The sequence below is a fragment of the Athene noctua genome, chromosome 1 (assembly GCF_965140245.1).
Source record: "Athene noctua chromosome 1, bAthNoc1.hap1.1, whole genome shotgun sequence".
Lineage (NCBI taxonomy): Eukaryota > Metazoa > Chordata > Aves > Strigiformes > Strigidae > Athene > Athene noctua.
This window is the reverse complement of record NC_134037.1, coordinates 246,451,335-246,467,338: the sequence shown is the minus strand read 5'-3', so window position 1 is coordinate 246,467,338 and position 16,004 is coordinate 246,451,335. Positions and strand designations below refer to the sequence as shown.

The 16,004-nt window shown below is 37.2% G+C and overlaps 1 protein-coding gene across 1 annotated transcript in view; it reads right to left on the bottom strand.

The window, feature by feature from the left end:
- Window positions 1-309: 309 nt before the first annotated feature.
- RDX (radixin) overlaps window positions 310-16,004 on the bottom strand; it is a 50,231-nt gene continuing 34,536 nt past the window's right edge. The window contains exons 10-15 of the mRNA XM_074915908.1: window positions 15,831-15,961; window positions 13,503-13,663; window positions 12,502-12,594; window positions 11,418-11,660; window positions 10,268-10,428; window positions 310-953 (exon numbers count right to left, since the gene is read on the bottom strand). Coding sequence (XP_074772009.1) covers window positions 917-953; window positions 10,268-10,428; window positions 11,418-11,660; window positions 12,502-12,594; window positions 13,503-13,663; window positions 15,831-15,961 — 826 coding nt within the window. The 3' untranslated portion in view covers window positions 310-916. The remainder of the gene's footprint in view (window positions 954-10,267; window positions 10,429-11,417; window positions 11,661-12,501; window positions 12,595-13,502; window positions 13,664-15,830; window positions 15,962-16,004) is intronic.

The window sequence follows — 16,004 nt, the reverse complement described above, 5'->3', positions numbered from 1 at the left end:
TCCGGTGTCCATCTACTCCATTCCCAGTTTCCTTAATTACAAGCTCCCATCTTTTCTTTCAAAAGCAATCCATTCTTTACAAAGCCAGTCTCTTGTGGCTTATCTGATCACAGCACAAGATGTTTACATGGGAACTCCACTTTGGGCTGGTGCCACAAAATTAATTAAACTTCTCAGAGAAGTGAAAAAAAAATTGTCACTAGCAATAAGTAACACTGATCAAATGAATAGTGATTCTTCCAATTAACATTAAAACCCATTTATTCAGTCTTTTGTGCAGGGTGCACAATTCAATGCAGTTACGTATACACAGTATGCACATCCTAATAGCGTACAAAAAGGCAAGTAGCAACAGGTGCTTACACTGGAAGTGTATGTACAGGTATCTTAAATTGGAAGTTTTACATTAGAAACTTGTTTGACACTATTCATGTGTCATCAAGGCTATTAGAAACTGTAGAAAACCAATAAAACTTGGAAAGTATCTATTCTTATTTCACTTTACCCAGGCTGGATACAGAGTCAGGTCTCCCACACCACATTATTTGTGGGCAAAGCCTATAAGATCCCCCAAGCACTTTGTGGGGTCACATCACCATTCACTCTAGCACATCCCATTACATGTTAAAGATTAACATATTAGTACTATTCCCTGTTTTTCTGGGAAGAACAACAGCTTAAATACTTAAAAAAGCGAATTTTCTCCTGGGAAAAGACAACAAAGGAAAGATTTAGAGAGACCATGAAAGAATCAAAGATTAATGAAATGTCGTAACAGCACTTCCCAGTCCTTCCAAAAAACTCTTCACAGACCAGGCAGCACCTAATTTAAAGCGCTGTAAACTGTCCAGATTTACAGAAGCACAATAGCAGGCCTTGGCAGACCACAGGTCTTCTGCTGATCTTTACCTTGTTCCTATCCTAAGGGCTGCAAGAGATCGTACTTTTGTAACCTGCACAAAAAGACACAGAAAGATCAAGTAGATTTAGCAAAAGGATAATAAACAAAAACAGTAAATAGAAATATGCAGCAACATCCAAAAGAGAATACATCACTCCCTGTAACTATTCTGAATTTAATTTCTAACTCAATTTTGTTTCTAAGACGTCAGTAGAATAGGGAAGCATCAGAAAATGAATGAAGAAACATGTGGTTCTTGTGACCAAGGCCCCCAAGAACACCTAGAACCCATCTTCATTGACTTTCTTGAAGAGCAGGTCCAACTCTCTTTAACTACTATTCCAGAGTCAAATTCTTGCACACACTACATAGTTTTGACGGCAAATTTTAGCATTATAAAGAACCTAACCTAAAATTCACCCAGGGAGCAGTTTTGTCACCCAAGGACTAGTTTGCTAATGCAGGTGACAAACCACAGCTGGATATGATGTAGGTAAGACTGTATTAGAACTGCTCCCAAAGGTGGCTGAGATAAGATGCCTTGTGCATAAATACACCAAATATAGAACCAAGTAGAACATTCAATCACAGCCAGTATGATTTCAGACATCTTTTTAGCACAGCACACATACTGTTTGCTGTATAAGCTTTTGGGTTTAGTTTATTCCGTTTGTTGACTTGCATGAGCCTTTTGGAGTAGAGGTGAGGACAGCATCAAGAATGTCTCTCAAATTTATTTCTCTCCTGAAGTTCTCTGGTGTTTACAATTAGTCAAAATTTACTTGAGTGAAGATACATTTAAATGATTTGTCATTTCCACGATGGTTCTTATGAAAATTAAGTAGCTTGAAAAATATTTTCCTTTTAGAGAATGACTTCCTTAAATATATTATACTACAAATAGGCAAATAATAACCAGTATTTTTAATTCAGCCTTCCTATAGTGTGAACCTCTCGTTCTGATTCTTTTAGAGAAACAATTCAGCTGTAAGTATTAGTAAATCAGAATTTTATTCAAAAGGAATCAGGAAAAAGACTTCATTACCAGATTATTTTTGTCACTGCATAACCACAGGGAATGAGTGCTATTCAAAAGTAAGAAGCCCTCAGTCTACGTTTTATGTCACATTAATGAGTGCAGCTACATCATGTAACATGCAGGAACGTTACATCAAATTTTATACTACAGCCTGTTTCCCACACAAATCATTTTTCTGGCACAGGAAGTCAGTGGGAACTTCCAGGGCTTGACCATAAGCAAACAAGACGTGTGGTTAAGATTTAGAAGTACCAAAACCACTCTGGCGTTTTAAACGTCTGACAGCAATTCCTGGCCAGGGGTGGGGAGGAGAAACAGGCTTCTGGCAGTGAGTGAAACTGTAGACTGGGAAGGTACCACTGAAATCAGTGAAATGTTTCCTGGTACTAAGAGATCCCCCGAAACAACTGGCTTTTGCAGGACGATGAAAACAAATGTGCAAATAGATGTGATTTGGACACGAGGACAAAACTGAACCATACTCACTCTGCATGCTGTAACAATTTTTAAACCATTTCATAAAACACAGCTCTAAAAACCTTGATTTCTAAAACTATTCAAGATCAAAGTTTATATAAAAATAAGTAGCAATTTGTGTATTTCACTTTAATACAGCCATTACAAGGCCTGATGACATCCTGTTTTGGAAAACTCCAATTTAACCATGCAATATATTTTTTATATATGTGTGTGTATAAATTATCAAGCTGAGTTAAACTCAAAGCAAATTACACTACCTTTCCCTCATAAAATAGCTTCATCCATTAATCTCCAGATTGCAAAGTTAGTTGCTGTGTCATAGGCAAAACACAATTTTACAAAAATCACCAGGGAGGAAAAAGGCATTTTTACTCTTAAATTGATAGAATAAGCACCAACAGAAATAATTAAAGGAAATACGACTGAAGGAAGAAAAAAATATATGGTATTCTCTTCTCTAAAGAATCCAGCAAATAGCAATAAATTTTACCACAGTACTTTGCTACCATAAATTGTTTGAGAAGTCTACCTTGCCATATGTCGCTACCTGCCTCTTGTTTCCACGCTGTAATCTAAGTAGTCAGCTAATACAACATATTTCTTTTGGTAGGTCTTAAGGCTTAAACTTTTTTCCCACACAATGTTTTTAAACTAATAATTATGCAACATCTTCCTTCCCTTTCTTAATTTGCATTCTCATACTGAAACAATGTTATTTAATTGCATTAAAGCTCTCAATCATCTAAACTGAAATCTATTCTTCAGATGAAATAAATATGACACACTAGCAAGGACAAAAAACCCAACAAACAGTACAGCAGCAAAGCAAGGGGAGAAGAATCAGTTCAAAGACTGGGAGAAACACGTATGAAAAGGGCCACCCAAAGCACACAGAAGCCACCGCTAGAAAGAAGGTCCTCCAGAATTACTTTCACTGCCCTGGATTAAAATGAACAGACAGCTATGAGATCTTTTCCCCTCACCGCTGCCACTGCTTGAAGTCCATATGGGCTGAATAGCCACTGGATCCCAAACTCAAAGATACCTGCGCTGAGGCTACAGAGCAAGGACTTCAGCTTTTACCAGGGTGACTGTCAGAGGATGTTCAAAGCCAGGCAGGAATGTAAACATAACTTTTCAATAAGAGTCCCCAGGAGAAAGTCAACTATTTCATGCTTTTTTCTATTCAGTATTTTTACATCCAGGACAACTGTTGTGCAGAAAAGCAAAGCCATAGCACCATGCAGTTGCGCCCAACTGCTCTGCTGTTTGAGGGGGCATAACCATCCTATTCCAGTGCTTTCTCTTCCATAGTCCAGTCAGATAGACAAACTACACAATGCAAGCACGGATGTTCTCTCCTACATGCTCCCTTACGTGTGTGACGGGCTGGGCTCAAAGCTGAACCTCATGGGTATAAATGCTATGATTCAGATCTTCCCTGGTTTTCTGCATGTGTTAACATACTTGTTTTCTGTTCTCCAGAGTGGTATTAGCAATTATTAATGAGTCAATACAGGTATTTCATCTATAAGGTGGCATATACTCATATACTATGCATGCCTGACAAGAGAACATGTAGACAGAATTAATTCAAAGATTATTCCAAGAAGTAGAAGTAATAGTTCTAATTTTAAATATGATGAGTTAGCTGGCTTTGTTGAAAACAACACTGTAAGATCCCAAATGCAAAAGAAGAAAGAGGAAGAGCTGTGTTTTCAAGTGGTACAGAGAAGTACAACAACTGGCACTGAGCAGAGATGGATGCCTGAAACACTGTTTGCAAAAGAAGAGATTCAAGAATTCAAAATGTGAATGAAGCTGAAGAAAAACTATCAAGGATACAAAACTTATAGCACAAGTGCTGATTGATGATATGAAGATTTCTTAAAATTTTCAGAAATTTTTCTGATGTGAGCCAGCTTGCTGACCTGTTCCAAATCCCTAAACACAGAATCTGCTCACTCAAACATAAATGAATTTGTTCCCATCAATAAAGGTGGTGGTGACAGAATTGACTGGTCTGTGTGTTCTAGATGTTACCTACACATTCTCAACTTACTTTGTTGAAGATCGAAGTGCACTTGGCAAAAAAGTTTTCAGCCTCAGCCCCGATGCAAATGAATCTCTTTCTGGCAATACAACTACAATTACCATATTTATAGAGATTATTAATTAATAAGAAGTGCTGCTTAAATAAAAGTGCAATTATTTCAACTCATTAGTAGAATGTATTTTAAGAAAATATTTTACATTTACTGGAAGCTCAGCTTAGTAGAATATTCTTGAAGTTATAGATTAAGAAGTTAAATACTGTATCAAGTTTAATGAAGAAATCAAGGGTGAAAAAGAAGCATGAAAGCTGAGGCCACAGGGAGATGTAGACTTGATATGAGATCCCACAGAGTTCAGTGTATGTGGTCACAGAGCCTGTCAGGCGATTACTGTTTCACATGGGTACACGTGGGTTCTGCGTTGCTGGAACAAGTAGTGGGGCAGCTAGAACCATGCGTGTACACAACTCTTATCTTGTCAATGCAGAAAGGCTCTAAGGCAAAATTATCAGACTGCAGAGGATGTCTTCTGCTAAAATTTAGCAAGCTATAATACAGAGGCCAGCCTGGGTACACGTGGCCTTAAGAACTCCAGGACCTTTTATGGCTGGGCAGCAGGCTTTCTAAAAGCCTTCAGCTAAATATTCAGGTAATGGCAACCCCTTGCATGTAAATAAGGTAGCTTAAAAGCAAACAAACAAAAAGACAAACAAGAAAAAAAAAAAAAAAAAAAAGCAATGCAATTGTCCTACCTCTGAGCTTGATCTTTTTTCACCTGATCCACTTATCCAGAACACAGGGAACATTAGCTCTTACAAACACGTGCATTCGGAATATTTGCACCGACTAGGCCGCCTCCTTTGATGTGCATTTCCATCTCCCCTCGTTTCTTCTGCTGCCTAAAGTCTACTGCTGTGAACAGAAACACTCTGACACATTATTTACAAAACCCAATATAAACACCTAATAGAATCCCAGCAATTCAAAATGCTCCACTTCCCTTTGCTAACTTTGTCTTTCCCTAAACTATGTTATGTGGGCATAATCTCTCCTCCTGAATATCTTGAATACTGCAGGCACTGCTGCAAACATTGTGGTCTTTCCTTGTGAAGAAATCTGATGGCTTGGGATTGGAGTTTTGAGGGGAGGCTTTTGAGCTTTGTCCACTTCATTCACATTACATGCAATATACATTTGATGTCAGCAATCTCTTCGCATGGAAGGCAGAAAAAGCAAAACAAGTCAAAGTTTCTTTAACCACCCTCCAAAGGAGGAGTCTGTCAACTCAGAGTCTGCAAATAGTAAAGTGAACACAAGCGACAGACTTCATGAATCAAAACAAAATCTGGCCTATGCCTGCAGATCTGGGCTCAGCTCAGTGAAATGAGAACTGCAACTCCCTCCTGCAAATTGGCTGCTGAATTTGCTTAGCAAACTACTGGTCACACAGTGAATTTATGGATGCTGCAATAATACACCGAAAAGGAGTTCTCAACACAAAGTGAATAAATGGGCCAGTTAAGGATTCTAGCTGACCACATTTGTGTTTGGGGTTTTTTTATTTGTGGGGTTTTTTTGTTTGTGGGGTTGTTGTGTTTTTTTTTTTTTTCCTTATAGCCATCCACCATTCCTCTCCACCATTACACCATCCCTTCCAGCTCCGAACTGCTCCTTACTGCTAACTGGGTACCCAAACTGGGAAAAGGACCAGTTGTGTAAAACTCACATGCTTGCAGATCAAATGGTTGGGGAGGAAAGGTGCTGCACTGGCTCGCTTGGGAACAGAGCCAAGGGACACACTGCCTGGTAAGTGCCCACAGCAGCCTGCCAGAACCATCTCCTAGTCACCCAACCAGCTGACCAGCCAGCATGGCATTTTGGCTGGGAGGCCGGTACTCTCCATCTCTAAGCATAAACAACAGGATATGCTCTGAGGGGGTCAAAGAAATTACCACAGTTTATATGCTGATCCATTGACACTTACATTTTCCAGGAAAATATTATCACCCAGCCAAAATACATTGTTATGTGTATGACAACTTCTATTAATAAGTGAACTATGCTCTTTTGCAAAGAAGCCTTCAGTGTTCTTATGTTGATATTTTTACTCAAAGTACACTTATGAACACTAGCATCAGCAACCTCATTCCTCTGGGATACATCATCTTTCTCGAAATCCCTAATTCTTGAAACTATCTTGATGTTTCAGGAAAAACAACTTTTTAGATTGTCCACATGTGAGCAGACATGGAAAATATTTGCAAAAAAGTTCCTTTTCAAAAGAAAAAGGTTTTAATGAATCATTTTAATCTCTATATATTCTTTAAAAAATTAAGAAAAACATACTTGAGAGGTTACTTTCTCCTCAGAAGCTTAATATATTTAATTTAGAATAAAAATCCTTTTTCCTCAGAAGTGCTTAAGCAGGTAACTTGAATAGCCCAAAGAAGAAGTTTTAAGGAGGCAAAAGCACAATAACACTTTCCAAACTGGTTTATAAAGAGACAGACATAAATTTTGTTTTCTTTTGAACAAAATAAACAGAGTATAAAAGAAACATTACTCGAAGAGTACAACCAACAGAAAATATAGGTTTTTATGTGCAGAGGGTACTAGTTCAAGAAGACAGAGTATCTTCTTTCACATCAAGGCATTCTGGGTGATTGTATGAGTCTGGCCCATATATAGTGGCACTATTTTGCATCCTTTTCTCTCCACCTCAAGAGATATTTAAAAAAAAACCACATTCAAAACATTTACCTCCCCTTTCAAGCACAATATTCTGAAGTCACATACCTATGCAGAAGCTCTCTAATAAGCGAGAAAACTCAACTCTAATGCTGAAGCTGGAGAGGCTCCAAGAAGAGAGAAGTATAAAACTAGAAATATGCACAGTTAAAAGTATCGAGTACACATTTTATTTTATCATAGCAATTCTGCCATACAAACTAACAAAAAGGGTCATGTACTTGTACCAAGTGCAAGGCCAAAGAAATACAAAATAGAATGAAATGTCACCTGAGAAGAGGTCTCATTTATGTGAGAGCTGCTTAGCAGATTAATCTGTATACCTCTTTATACAGGACTGTTCCTGCCTTCTCCCAGTGCATTAGACAGGTGAAAAAGCACATAAACTTGCTATTATCTAAAACATATGGCCATGCATATATTTGACAGCACTGTCCACTATAATGTGCAGTATCAAAAAACCACATCAAGGTTTAAGCTTAAGACATTGACCTATTAAACTAAATTTCACTTAACCTGAGGCTAAGCAATATGTAGGCAGTGATTGAAAGTTCTTACATTACCCATAGAGCTCTTATGTGGCCAAATTAACCTGTTTTCAAGAGAGCCAATTTGCTCTGATGATCTACATCTTGTTTTGAATCGACAATCACCAGTGCTTCCTCCCAACTTTATGTGGTAATTTCTTAAGCAGAGTACCATTCTCTAAGGATACGAGTATTTTTTTTAAATTTCATTTTGACCAGGGTGTGAAACAAAAGATGATCAAATTTTGTACACTGCTCTGGAGAAAGGCTATTACAGTGCATTTAGTAAAGCTGTCAGAAATAAAGGGCATTAAATAACAACAATGGACCTCAGAGAAATTAACTGTATCTCTTTATTGTTAACCAATGAATGTTATCCAAAATAGTAGATGTAATTGTAGCTTAATTGTACAACACAAAACATGATGCTAAAGGAAAAAGCATGTGGAAAATTACCAAGTAATCATTAAATGTATTTTTAGTATTTCTGCACCAGTAAGTGTTCCCAACTGCTGGTGACAGCAGCTATTACCACTTTGTTCATTGTGAAAATCCGTATTACAAATGGTTGTTCCTGGTTGTTTAGAAAAAAAAAAAAAAAAAAAAAATCACACAGCTTTTTAAATGGATCTAATCCATTTAGCCCTACTCTATATATTGCAGATTTATGAACAGCAAACTTTACTGGTATTTTTTCCCAACACTGAAACTGATGTATCAGTGTTAATGCACACTTTCCAGAGAAAAATGAAAACTCACTGGAAGCACAGTATTTCACCTGCTATGGCAAACTGTTTGAATACTTCAGAAATTTTCTTAAGCTTCAGTGTATGAAGCCTGTGAAACAAAACCTGTTCTTAAAACGCACTGCAAGTAGAAACACCAACTTCCACCAAGCAGCATTTTGAAGCATGTGCACACCATCTGCACATCAGTCTTCAAGGTCAACCAGATATGTTTAGCCCCACGAACCAAAAAATATATTAATGTATCTTTATTTTATTTTCATGATGTAACCCCACATAGCCAGCCTTTAACTCCGCAAAATAAAAAAAACAAACTTAGTTGGACTGTTCATAAGAAATTTAAACCTATTGTGCATGAAAAAAATGTTTAATAAAATGGCAAATTTTAATAGATAAGTGTAAATTTATGAGTGCATAATATCAAACAGAAAAGAGCTGAACCATCCTCAGAGAAAGCAGGATCTTCCACTGTAGATATTTAGTAGAGTACTATAACAGAAGGAATAACTGCAGTCCACGTTAACTTTAAAGTTATTTCTAAAGTTCAATTTCTAAGCAAATTTCTCAAAAAATTAGGTCTCCTTTTCAAGAGGGAAAGGACTTAATAACAATGATCTGACATCAGATATGACAATTACAATACTGGCTTCACTAGAAACTGAAGCTACAAACACTTTTAGTCCAATTCTGGGAACTTTCATTTTATATTTGGAAACCCAAAGACAAACTGACATGCACATTCTACACCCCTTCCAGGAGATAGTATACCAGTGACAGTTTACAGCTTTAAAACATGTAATGTGCTTTTACAATTTAAACTCAACAGAAGGCAGTTAGACAGTATTTAGCACTATAAATCCATCTTAAAAGTAAAACGAAATCCTAGGAGTAAGGGCTCCTAGCATTCTATGATATCACTGTGTAGTCAATTTAAACGGGTTTTTTTAATGGTGTTTGAAAGACCAGTCATCATGTACATAGTAGTGAGGTAGGATACTGTCCCCTCCCTGGGACTGATGTTTTCATATGCTCCCTTGCCAGAAAGGTCCAGGTCTCCCTACTGCAAATAAAATAATTACAAGCAAATAGCACATGAAGCTTTGTATTTTTTTCCTTTGCTGCATTAGAACATTTTGCACATCTAAGAAAAGCAATACTTATTCAAACCTACCAGCAGCCATGTGCTGCCCACAGGTAGTGTTCCATTTAAAAATATTTCCTGGAACTACCACCTGCCATCCAGACCTTTGTGAACAGGCAGGCAAAGAAAACCATCAATGATGACAGGACATGAAACACCGAAGAATTTCACTTGGGAGGGAAAAAAACCCCCAAAAGTCAGCAATATCAAACTCTTAATGATGTAGCTACATTGAAAAATGTAATTTCAAACTTCATACTGAAATAGTACCTACCCAGTTTAGGTTCAGTTCCACTCTTCTTTCTATTTCTTAATTTTAAGCAATATATACACTTGTCAGTCGTTATATACTTCACATCAGTTTCCAAAGAAAAAACTATGGAACAATGAAACTGAAAACATGGAGAAAAAACTGCTATCATTCTTCACACCCTCCCCCCAAACAGCTAGGGATGACAGACTGCCTGTTGAATAGCTTCCCCTAAATTTGTCTTCTAGCCACTGTAGTCAAACTGGTATTAAGTGCTTTGGCAAAGTGGGGTGCAATCCATCAAATCTGCAAAGGCCTGCTTTTTTCTCTGTTGGTGGTTCAGCTTTACGAGGAACATATATGCAAAGTAACAGCTCTCACATTGCTTCAAACTCATCAATACGTTGCTTTGTGTTGCCTTGTCGGATTTGTCGAAGAGTCTTGTACTTATCACGGCCTGCTTTCACATTCTCAGCATGAAGGACATCATTTTGTGTTTTCTTGGTTTCATCTCTGGCTTGAGCCAACTCAGAACTTAAAGCCTGTTGAATAAAATATTTGCATTTAAGTGCTTTGACTAATCTTTTATTGATTCTGGAATTTCTGATAACAACTATTTTGCAGCTTGGATAAGGATTTCTTGAATGTCAATCTATGAAACACTTGTGCTATTTAGTAACTCAGGCTCTGAGGTCTATCATAAAGACTGCAGAGGGAGAGAGGAGAGCATAGGATTCCTTCCTTACATAAGTGTGGGCATCAAAATAAAGAAAAAAAAAAAGGGCCTCATACTCTAACATCCAAGAAGAAAGGGACTAGCAGGATAAAGCAGGAGAATGACCTTATTTTTCAATTTCTGCTTGACTAAAGACAGCTCTTGTTTATCTCCCTGATCCTGTTCAGCGATTGGCCAAGCAGAAAGGATATTGCACATACACACTACTAAGATATTGCTGCCAGAAAAAGAAGCAGCTTTCCATTTCTTTTATTTCCTTCCTAAATAGACATTTCATACAAGGCAAAGGGTTACCACTACTATAGACTATTATACTTTGATGGGTAAGACTAATCTAGAAAACTATGCTCCATTTCAGGGAAACAAGACAAATCAAAATGGGCATAATTCAGTTTTTGCATTTATCTACAATGTCTGTGAATGACTGCAAATAAACACAAATACTATTAAGCAAGTATCTGTTCCTACTGCTTAATGAATTTCAGTATTGAGAAAGGAAAGCACTATGTTTTTACATTCAGTGTCCTGGACATTATGTAACTATTAGAAATGTTTACTGGCCAATGTGACAACATGCTAACACTTTTAAGGTATAAAGCACAATCTTACATCTAATCTTTCTATCCATTCCACTTCTAGAACACCATGAATGATATTGGTTGGTAAACTAGCAGTAAACCTAGTAAATGATAAAAAGGCTGTTTCCTTGGCACACCATAATTTCAATGAGATTTTTGACAAATAATGAAAACACAAAGCTTGAATTATGTTGATACAATTATGAATATTCATTACCTGGAGCTGTTTTTTAACACGTTCATTTTTCTGTGTTTCTGTTACCCGTTCTTCCTCACTCCTGTGATTCATGACACCATCAGAAGACAGTTCTGCACTGGCTTCGGCATTGTTCTCATCATGTTCATCATGTTCATTCTCTGTTGGAGGAATAACTGGTGGGGGAGGAGGTGGAGGAGGAGCAGACATCACAGATTTCAGTTCTTCTTTGGTCTTTTCCAAGTCCTCTTGGGCTGCAAAAGCCTAAATATAGTAAACAGTACTTAGCATCTTTTAAGAGGATTTATGAATAGTCAGAAAAGGAAAAATAAATATTTGAGATGTTTTCAGACACATGGAAACTCTCCTTCATAAATGATATGACTAGCTTAGACACTAAAAATTGCCAAATAGGAATACAGAGTAAAGAAAGATACAATTCAAAACCAGTGGTACCAGAGTGCAGCTATTTCCAGCAGTAGACAAGAGAAGAGTGAGAGAACAGGACAGTCATACTGATTGCTTTCCAACTTTTCTAGCCTCCTGAAATTTGAGGCTCAGGGACTTCCTAAGTCAAAGGTAATGTCTTCAAATTTCATATTCAACCAGAACTTATAAGAATTTGTTCAATCACTTTTTGAACCTGTGCAAACAATTAGTATTCACATCCATAGCTAATTACAGATTTTGTGAAGAAATACTGTTTTGCTTTAAACTATTGTCCAGTTGCATTTGATGTGTCTTTCTTATTGTTCTGGTTCATCTTTTCACCACCACTCAGTTTCGTACACCTCCCTCCTGAGGTGTTTTCTTTTCCAACACGAAGCTCCAATCTATTTCATCACCACATGTAAGGAAGCCATTTCAAATCTTCAATCATGCCTTCGTGATGAGAATTTCCCCCCCCTTCACGACTATTTAAGAAATGAGTTAAATAGAACTATAGGCTGGTTTCAGTAGACTGGAGAACAAAAACCTTTAAGAAAGGCTTCTCTAAAGCCTAAGGGAAAGAGAGATTCAATCCCATGGACTTCCCGTGGGATTTCCACACTCATCTCCCTTAGTTTCTTTGAAGTTCTGACTTCACACAGCATGAGCTCATTACTTTGTGCTGCCATTCCGAGGCTTCCTCTTCTTTTTTTTTCTTGGCCTCCTCTAGAAGTGCGATCTTGGCAGTGAATTCAGCAAGTTCCGCTGCCTGAAAAGCAAAAAAAAAAAAAAGCAGAAGTTTTAATTTGGTATCATTTTGGCTATGCAGTGGAAGAAAGCAGAGCCTTTGCTGTGATCCGACTTGAAAAGAGTTAGTTTACCATCCATCACTTCTCCGCTAAAAATAGAAATTTTAAGCATACCTGACATAGGGAACGAATCAGTACTCTTGCCTGATGGAAATAAGTCCAGAAAAAATATTTATCTTCTGCACTTCCAAAGCTTGCTGGGAAAGAGCAAGCTGTAGTTACAAATTAGCATTCTGGATCATAATCTCAGTACTATTAAGCTAAATCTTGCCTTCAGAACCGTGTGCTAAATTTATAGAAGAACAAAAGTAATTTTATAGTTGAGAAATCATTTCTTCTACTATTCTTGTGCCTCAGTTGTTATGTGAAAATATTGAATTAGAAGTAGCCTAGCACAGAACATGAGAAGATACTGTAAAACGCTGGAAACACAGGGGGGAACCCAAAACAACAACCACCCCAAACCAGTGTCACCAACTCCCCACCACCACCATCAAGCTTCAGAACAGACCTGCCTCAGAGAACAGGCTTCCCAGTGGACTGCAGAAGGAAGCTACTCTTGTTCTCAGCTGAGTAAGCCTGCCACTATTAGAAAGAGAACGTAGTGAGTGTTGTCAGTCTGAAATGTCTACTTCATCATTTAATTTCCTACAGCTCCAGAGTTGTTTTTTTTTTCTTGTAAGTAATGGCAAATGTAATACGGTTTTCTAAAAAAGTTCCCAAAACAATCTGTAACAGTATTTCACATACTTTTATCCATGTTTCAACATACTTGTCCATTTGACAAAATAGACATAACCAAGAAAAAAGGCTAAATTTTCAATTATCTTTTTAAAATTTGTTTCAAAATAGGGTTAAAGCTTCTTACTAGCTGCTCCTGGTTCTTCATTTGATCAGCTGCCTGCTTGGCTAGAGCAGCTTTAGCTTCTTCAGCTGCTCGACGCTCTTTTTCCAGGCGCTCTGCTTCCTCTTTTGCACGCTTTCGTTCTTGATCCAGTTCTAGAGCTCTTCTAGTCTGTTCCTCTAGCTCTGCCAAAAGGAAAGTTTGCAGACAAGATATCACTACCTAGCTCTTCCTCACATGTAACACAGATAACAGCTGTAACATGCTCAAAATAAAGTAACTGAGAAAGTTGACAAAGATTTACAAGGCTGCCTCAAGCTAAGAGAAGCTGTTGAGCATGTTACCTGAAGCTCTGCTCTATGTCTGATTTCCCCCCCCCCTCTAAAATATACTTTGGATATACTTCATCTCACCTGACAGTTCTGACAGCCCAGTGCTTCAGAAAATTACCACCTCACTGATAAAACTGAACACCTAAATATATGTATACATTCATGCACATATACCCTCGCTCTTACTACCGAGATTTCTTATACATTAAATCATGCTCTTACAGTAAAAAAAAAAAAAAAAAAAAAAAAAAAAGGCAAAAAACTCTTCTACTCTATTGAAATGCCTGACAAAGATTCCTTAATTGCAACAGACAATTTAGGTGTGTGCCTCCAGCAAAATGACCTAAGACCCAATGGAAAATTCTCATTGGAAGATTCTCCCATCAGAAAGATTCTCTGTAGAACAGAGCCAAAAAGGTGCAAACAGGAAAATTTAAATCAAGGGAGGGATAATAGTTGTCTACCTGCCTGGTTAGCAAAATATTGCAATTTAAAGGACACAACCCTGAGTGAAATATGAAAAAGTAATAATCTACCAGTACTGCAAGGTAAGATTTGCACAGGCAAAAATACACTCCTCTGATGTGCAAAATGAAGTGACTATGAAAAAAGTGTTTCTAAAGCTCCTTGCTGATTCTAATGATGTTTTCCATCTAAGCATAGCTGCCATAGTTTCCTTTGCCAGAAAATCTAAACAACTGCTCAGTTATTGAAATGATCCATTTGCCCTTCACCATATGTTTTAATACTAAAAAAGCATCTCCCCAGGTATGCTGACACATTCCTCATCTTTGCACTTGTAGTTTTAAGTAGGTCTCATGTAATCAATACTCTTCAGTTGGTTTGCCAGACCTACTGCTTCAGTTATAAAATTAAGCTAACAGCATTACAAGTATGTGAAGTTGTACAAATGCAGTACTTAAAAAAAAATCACATAAAATGCATAAATATTTAAAAACACTACTTAAACAAAATCTCCCCATGAAGATGGACAACACTTAACTACCAAGACAACTAAAGAATGCAGACACCATTTATATAACATGTGACTAGAAGGCTAAAAAGACCAGCAACACATGAACATTATGTATTGCATCAGAAATAAGGCTATATTGTTTACAAAAAAGTTATGAGAAAGCATACATTGTTAAAACCTTTAGAAGCATCCTGACACTGTTTTGTCCTGGGATAAACAGCTCTCCCTTAAACAATTTTAAGGCATAGTTCCTCTGTCTGGACCTGTCTGGATGTGTCCAACCTGTTCTGCATTGAAAGACTAAAAAATGCAGGGGTAGAGCTGGAGAACAGTGTCAGCCATATGTAATTTATCTGCATAGATTTATTCAGTGATTTTCTCTATCGTGCCTGAAGCCAACAGTTATGAACAGAAGAGAAGAACAAAACTTTTATGAATGTGAACCAAACCTGAAGCAAAGAAAGAACACAGAGAAGGGACTAGTAAACAGAAGAGGCAGGGACTCCATGGGGTGGTTCAACACAAAGAACTGTGATTGGTGAAACTACATTTATTCACTAAAATCTGACAAGATTTTAATTTTAAAATTCTCAAAACTTACAAGGAAATAGGAGAATGAGGGAACAAAGAATTTTCAAGTGAAAAGCTAAATTCACAAAATCCTAGAGGAAGTACTCTGAATCTTCCTCTAATTTCCCTGCTCCCTCCAACTCCAGGTTTTCAGTACTTTAAGCATTTCATAATTCTGAGCTGAACTGTGTACATGTTAATTCCCTTTTTATTAAAGAAAATTGAAAATTTTCTATATTAGGAATTGGTTTTACATTACAAATATACACATATATGCACACACGCTATCTTTTCAGTGAAAAAGAATCTCTCTTAAACAATACACCACTAAATTCTTGTTATTACTAGCAAAAGAAATTTAAAAAAAAACATAAACCAAAACAACAAGAAAGTCCACACACACCAAGAGAACAGTGGAACTGAACTACACATTGTCAGAAGATATAAACAAATCCAGGACCCGTAAGAGCGCACCTTTCTGAGCTTTCATTGTTTGTTCCTCAATTTGTCTTAAACGTTCCATTAATTCTTCCTTTTCACGCTCTATTCTTTCCTTTTCCTTTTCTGCTATCTCCCTTTTCTTCTTCTCATTTTCTAATTGTGCCCTGAAAAAAAATAGTAAGAGATTTTTTAACTTCAGATTAAATT